Genomic DNA, 6,673 nt, shown 5'->3' with positions numbered 1-6,673 from the left:
AATGGGGGAGGTGTTGCCCAGAAGGAGTTGGTATCAGTGATGAAATCCATTTTTTTTCACTACCTGTTCTGTGGGCGTGGTTTGGTGGTTATGGTGTGGCTTGGTGGGCGTGGCTTGATGGGCATGGCAGGGGAAGGATATTGCAAAATCTCCATTCCAACCCCACTCCAGGGGAAGGATACTGCAAAATCCCCATTCCCTCCCCACTTCAGGGAAAGGATACTGCAAAATCTCCATTCCCTCCCCACTCCAGGGGAAGGATACTGCCAAATCCCCATTCCCTCCCCACTCCTGGGGGAAGGATATTGCAAACTCTCCATTCCTACCCCACTCTAGGGGAAGGATACTGCCAAATCCTGATTCCCTCCCCACTCCGGGGGGGGGGAGGGAAGGATATTGCAAAATCTCCAGTCCCACCCCACTCTGGGGCCAGCCAGAGGTGGTATTTGCTGGTTCTCTGAATTGCTCACAATTTCCGCTAACGGCTCTCCAGAATCTGTCAGAACCTGCTGGATTTCATCCCTGGTTGATATATAATCTGAAGTTCATTCTGGACACATAGTTTCTGCTGAAACAGCAGATGGAAGTTTTGGCAGGAGGGTCTTCGATGGCTGCATCAGTTAACAGTGGAATTGTTTAAGTATTTCTACTAGAAGACATCTTTGCCAGCCCAGGATGGGACCAGCCACCATTAATGTGATTGCTAATCACGGTTAGAAGAAACTTCTTAAAGTACTTGCTTCAAAAGAAAGAAAAGGAGAGTTAAAAGACCGACATTTCTCCTGGAAAGCTGGAGATGATTTAAAACCACCATAAAAGAGGCTTAGATAAAATTACATCAAATATTAGATCAGATAATGTTGCAAACAAGTCCAGGAAAATGCCAAAGATCTTAATGAATAAAGAGAAAAAGGGGGAGGGGAAAGGAATCCTACCTTAAAATGCATAATCTCCTGTTAAGAATAAATTAAAACAGAAATATAAATTAACTATAGGCGTTCTCACCCGGTGGATAGAATAATTGCAATTTGCAAATGGATTATCTCTTCTGCCAGCCTACATGGAGCTGAACTCCAGCACTTTAGCAAAAAGAAAAAACACACTGCAGTCCAAGACTATAAATGTCAAACCTGGAAGGATTATATTGATTTATCCACTACCTATTGGGACAGACAGTGCCCCTCAAATCCCTTTCCCAACTTTGCACAAGTCTTTACTCCACAGTTATTGGGGTTTACGGTTTTCCTTCCAGTAGTCAGTTGAACCCTAAATATTCACAGGAGTCTTAAATATCCATATTTAAAAAGGTCCTGCAACAGAGAGTGTCTCGTGGAAGCAAGAGGGGCCCTCAACTCTACTCTCAACAACTCCCAGAAGCAGAGAGATAGAGAGACAGGGAAGAGGGCGAGGGAGACAGAGACAGAGACAGAGAGAGATATGAGACAGAGAGACAAAAACAGAGAAATGAGAGAGACAGAGAGATAAGAGAGATAGGGGAAAGGAAAGAGAGGGAGTGGGAGTGGGAGAAAGAGAGGGAGAGGGGGAGAGAGGGAGAGAGAGGGAGAGGGGGAGAGAGAGAGAGAGAGGAGATCATGCATATGTGTAAGCTGATCTAATTAAATACAGTATATAATATATATGAATGAGTCCAGAGATACTTCACGGAAGAGTCCTCCACTTCTCTGCTCGCAACAGAATACCTTATGCCACCAGGCTTGGGATTTTGAGCTTAGACAACTTAGAACTTCACTGTCTTCACTCCGACCTAAGTGTAGTATAAATGTCCTATCTGTCAATGACTACTTCAGCTTCAACCACAACAATACACGAGCACACAATAGATACAAACTCAAGGTAAACCGCTCCAAACTCAATTGCAGAAAATACGACTTCAGAAACAGAGTGGTCAATGCCTGGAATGCACTACCTGAGTCTGCGGTTTCTTCCCCAAACCCCCAAAACTTTAACATTAGACTGTCTACTGTTGACCTCACCCCATTCATGACACTTTTTGCTGAGCTTCTTCCCCCACCCCCCCAGCAGAGCACCCCCTTCCATATCACCTCCTTCACACTAAATGCCTCCTTCATAAGCTACTGTATGAAGCCCTCGGGAGGTCTGTAAGGGGCGTGCATAAGCGCACCAGCGTGCCTACCGTCCCTGTTCTACTTTCCCCATTTATTCGTATCCATCTCATGTATTCATAATATATTATATTATCATATCTGTTATCTAATACATGCTTGGCTAAATAAAATAAATCAATAAATAAAATAGATAGATAGACAAGTAATATAAACAAAGGACTCACTTGCTCTCATTGCCAACACCTCATCAAAGGTGACTAAGACTGAGGGTTTTCACTCCGCCAAATGGCTGAACAAATGGAGAAGCCAATAAAGGACAATATTTATAGCTTAGAGCCGAAATGAAGTCCTTGGTTATTTTCTTGTAGGCATTTCATTACTCAAAGTAGGTAACATCACCAGGGCTGTGCAGTGCAGCACTGATGATGTTGCCTAGTTTAGATGATGAAACATCGGCAAGAAAGCAACCAAGCTCAGAGACCCCTCAAATGGAGAAGCTTCAAGAAGCACACAAACTAAGGCTTTATTCTCAACGTTGTAACGGCAGTAAGAGCTGGCCTGGCTGAATATCTATTGTGTATGTATAGAAATGTCTTGTCACCCAACTCCTCAGCTTAGCAGCAGCAGCAGCTGCTCTGACGAGCCAGACTGCTTGGAAGGATGAATTTTCAATCTTAGCTCCTGAGTCACCAGATGGGTATGAAAGAAAAGCCACGCTTCCCCTCCTCCCCCTAGCTCCACCCACTCCCAGGCACTAAGCAACAAGAAAACACACAAGGGATTTGTTCAAAGCTGCAAAAGAACTTTCAGGTAGGCTCCCTACACACTTTTTGTTGAGCTTCTTTCACCCCCCCACAAAGAACACCCCCTTCCATATCACATCCTTCACACTAACTGCCTCCTTCATAAGCTGCTGTATGAAGCCCTCTGGATTTTTATTTATTTAGTTAGTTAGTTTGTCAATCATGTAGGAGTTAACAGGAATACGTATAATGTGGATATGAACACAGGAAATGGGTACAAATAAATGGGGACAGTAGGACAGGGATGATAGGCACACTGGTGCACTTATACATGCCCCCTTAAAAGACCTCTTAGGAATGGGGTGAGGTCAACAGTAGGCAGTCTAAGGTTAAAGTTTTGGGGGTTTGAGGATGAAACAAGAGAGTCAGGTAGTGTATTCCAGGAATTGACCACTCTGTTACTGAAGTTGTATTTTCTGCAATCGAGTTTGGAGCGGTTTACCTTGAGTTTATATCTATTGTGTGCTCATGTATTATTGCGGTTGAAGCTGCAATAATAGTAGTACGTTGTAGCGGATAATTTTGTGTATTTTAACTCCAAAGGTGGGTTTCAATTGGTTCTGACCAGTTCTGGAGAACCGGTATCAGAAATTTTGAGTAGTTTGGAGAACTGGTAGTAAAAATTCTGACTGGCCTTGCCCACATCTATTCTCTGCCTCCCAAATCCCAGCTGATCGGGAGGAAATGGGGATTTTGCAGTAACCTTCCCCTGGAGTGGGGTGGGAACAGAGATTTTACAGTATCCTTCCCCTGCCACGCCCACCAAGCCACACCCACCAAGCAATGCCACGCTCACCAAGCCACACCCCCAGAACCGGTAGTAAAAACTTTTGAAACCCACCACTGTTTCACTCATATCTTCTTCCGACTTTAGAATCCCTTTAGTTCTGCCTGGCCCAGCTTTTCAACTGCTGAGCCTGAATCCCACAAAAAATTAGGAAAGGATTTCTGCGTGAGCTTGAGCCTTGGGTTGATCTGGCCTCTCAAGGTGGTTGGAGCAAATGCCCTTGTTCTTCCCTTCTCTTGTAATCTCGGTCAAGGTTTTTCTCTCTGCTTTCTCTAGTAGGAATCCCCTCCCCCCCGAAGAATGAAATATTTTGGGAAATATTAAAAAGGCAGGATAAAATATTTCCTCTAAAGGAAAAATTAAAAAATCTGAAGGGAGGCAGAAACCAGCCCCAGTTTTCCTGTCCCAAGCAAAAACTGAAGAGGCCAGCTTTTAGAAATGCAGTTTTGTTGATCCATTCAGAAAGACTGGGTCAAAACAGAAACTCAGATAAGCAACAAACAAAAGGTTGACCATATTAACTCAGACAAGCACCTAGGATTTGCATTTCCCCTTTTGCCTATCGAGCCAGCCATGACCCTATAGGAATCTGAAAGAATATTAAAGGACATGTTCTTGCACAGGAACAGGAAGCTCAAATACAAAGCCCAAATAAAGTATAAAAGCCACCCACTCTCAACTCCATTTTGTCAACTTCCCAGAATATGTGGTTGGGGGTTCTGCTTCATCAATAAAGAGAACCTTTCTTTCCCTTCAGCCTCCATCAGTGGTGAAATCTGAACCAGTTTACTACCGGTTTGCTGGCTGTGCATGCACGCTACGTGTGCCCATGTGCAGTGCGCACCACACACCAAATGCGAGTTGTGTGCATGCAGTGCATGCCAAAAAGAGGCATGGGTAAGTAGAACAGCACATGGGGGAGGGAAAGGGTGATCAGCTGTGGCGCGCAAACATTTTTTTACTTTTAAAAGCATTTTTTTACAACCGATTCGCCCAAATAGGTTGTAAAAAAATGCTTTTAAAAGTAAAAAAAGGCTCTGATGATCAGGCAGCTCAGCTGTGATTGTCAGAGCATTTTTTTTTACCTTTTAAAAGCATTTTTAAAAAGAAGCAGCAAGCGGGCAAGCGAGCAACTGGGCGACTGGGAGATTGGGTTGGCATGGATGGGGGAGGGTGGGGATTTTTGCTACCAGTTCTCCAAACCACCCGCTGCCATCGCTGATCTGGTCCGACTGATCGACTGATCTGGTCTGAATCGACTGATCTGGTCCGAACCGGGAGCATTTCACCCCTGGTCTCCATGTTGTTTCCAGCATCTTTCTCCCAGCTTGGAACTAAACCAGATGGATTTTCCTTCTAACACTCTCTTGACCTTAACATAATGTCCATCTGCTTTCCAGCTCTCCAGTGATGGCTCCGAAGCCCCGAAAGAAAAAGAAAGCACAGCCAGCCAGGTCCAAGCTCACAGCTTCAAGGGCCACTCCCAAGAATACTGTGGAACCCATGCCAGACAATGCCTCGCTGCTGCCAGTGCAACAGGAATACGAGAGCATCTGCCGAAACCTGGAGGATTTGAGAAGGAGGAGGGCACAGCTGAGGGCACAATATGATTTCCTCCAGCAAGAGGCACAAGATCTCCAGAATGAGAGCCGGGAGTTTGCTGGCTACCTAGCCAAGCGTGCCCGAAGGCGCCAGGGTGTTGTGGTTTCTCTAAGCGAAGAGAACCAGGAGTTGCTGCGCCAAATCCAGAAGCAGCACCAAGAAGTGATTGCCCGTTCCCAGGAGCAAGAGGCAGCTCTGCAGGAACAGCTGCTCCAGAAGGAAGCTGAGCTGGCCCGCCTCAGCTCTGAATTGGAAGGTCTACACGAGGTCCAAGCCCTGAAAGAAAAGCAGACATCCCTCATTCGGGAGCTGCAGAAGGAGTTGGCGGCTGTGCAGAAGCAGCATATGCAGCACCTGGAGGCAGCCAAGATACGAGCCTTGAAAGAGAAGATGGCCCAGGAACAAGTGGCAGGGCAGAAAGTGGACGGCTTGGCTCAGCAGGTGCAAGAGTTGGCCTTGAGGTGCCTGCAGGAGCACAGCCAGACAGTCTGCCAGCAGAATAAGGAGCTGAAGAAGGAGCTGCACCAGCTGGTCCAGCGAGTACAGAAGCTGCAGGAACACAAGCACCGATTGCAGAAACAAATGGAGCAGCTGTGGCGGGAGCATGGCTGTTTGCAGGACTTGGCCCATCTGCGTGGCCGGTTGAGTGGTAGAAGTTCTGGCCTTGTGTTGCAGGAGGAGTGAAATGCAATGGCCAGAGAAACTGCATTCAGCCAAGACCATTTGAACACTTAACAGAGGGACTGGCACAGCGTTGATTAGTTGGTATGGTTTGGATTATTTTTGTAAGGAGGAATTAATTTATATACCCTTGAAGTAATCCAATTAGAAAGTGACCAAAACGTGAACTGTCGAAAAGACTGTATGACTCAATGGGCAAAGAACTTTGGTTGCAATATAATGCTTGATCAATAGGAAAAAATGTTGTCAAATGAAGTTTATATTCAACTACAATTTGAAAGGAAACTGTTTTAAAATGATGTATCATTGGTGCCTGAGAAATGGTCAAAGATGTGTATAAAGAAATGTCAAATGTATGTTGGAAATGTATTTGTAAAAAGGGTACTTTCTACCATCTCTGGTAGACCTATGGCAAAACAAAGAAATATTGAGACCAGATTTTTGTTTTAATTCAGAAGGTTCTTAAAACAAAAATAAAACTGAAACCAGAAGTCTTTTGGTTTGCTGGATAAAGAACTTGAAAAAAATGGGACTTTGTTACTATATATGTTGACAGCAGCAAAACTTTTATTTGCTCAAAATGGAAAGATCTATCAATTTCCACAATGAAAAGAGAAATGGTAAATAAGTGAGGGAGTTGAGATGGCAAAAATGACAATAGAATAGAATAGAATAGAATAGAATAGAATAGAATAGAATAGAATAGAATAACA

The 6,673-nt window shown here is 44.6% G+C and overlaps 1 protein-coding gene across 1 annotated transcript; it reads left to right on the top strand.

The window, feature by feature from the left end:
• Positions 1 to 2,874: 2,874 nt before the first annotated feature.
• Positions 2,875 to 6,440, top strand: LOC131188502 (putative golgin subfamily A member 8I). The gene is made up of 2 exons (XM_058163807.1): positions 2,875 to 2,897; positions 5,078 to 6,440. The coding sequence occupies exon 2, from the start codon at positions 5,088 to 5,090 to the stop codon at positions 5,961 to 5,963; it is 876 nt and encodes a 291-aa protein (XP_058019790.1). The 5' UTR covers positions 2,875 to 2,897; positions 5,078 to 5,087; the 3' UTR covers positions 5,964 to 6,440.
• The last annotated feature ends 233 nt before the right edge of the window (positions 6,441 to 6,673 follow it).

Source organism: Ahaetulla prasina, chromosome 1 (genome assembly GCF_028640845.1).
Source record: "Ahaetulla prasina isolate Xishuangbanna chromosome 1, ASM2864084v1, whole genome shotgun sequence".
NCBI classification, from domain to species: domain Eukaryota; kingdom Metazoa; phylum Chordata; class Lepidosauria; order Squamata; family Colubridae; genus Ahaetulla; species Ahaetulla prasina.
This window is presented reverse-complemented; position numbering and strand designations above follow the sequence as displayed.

Bases quoted from the DNA above. Each gene is read 5' to 3' on its own strand.
- LOC131188502 (XM_058163807.1), top strand. From the start codon at position 5,088: ATGGCTCCGAAGCCCCGAAAGAAAAAGAAAGCACAGCCAGCCAGGTCC.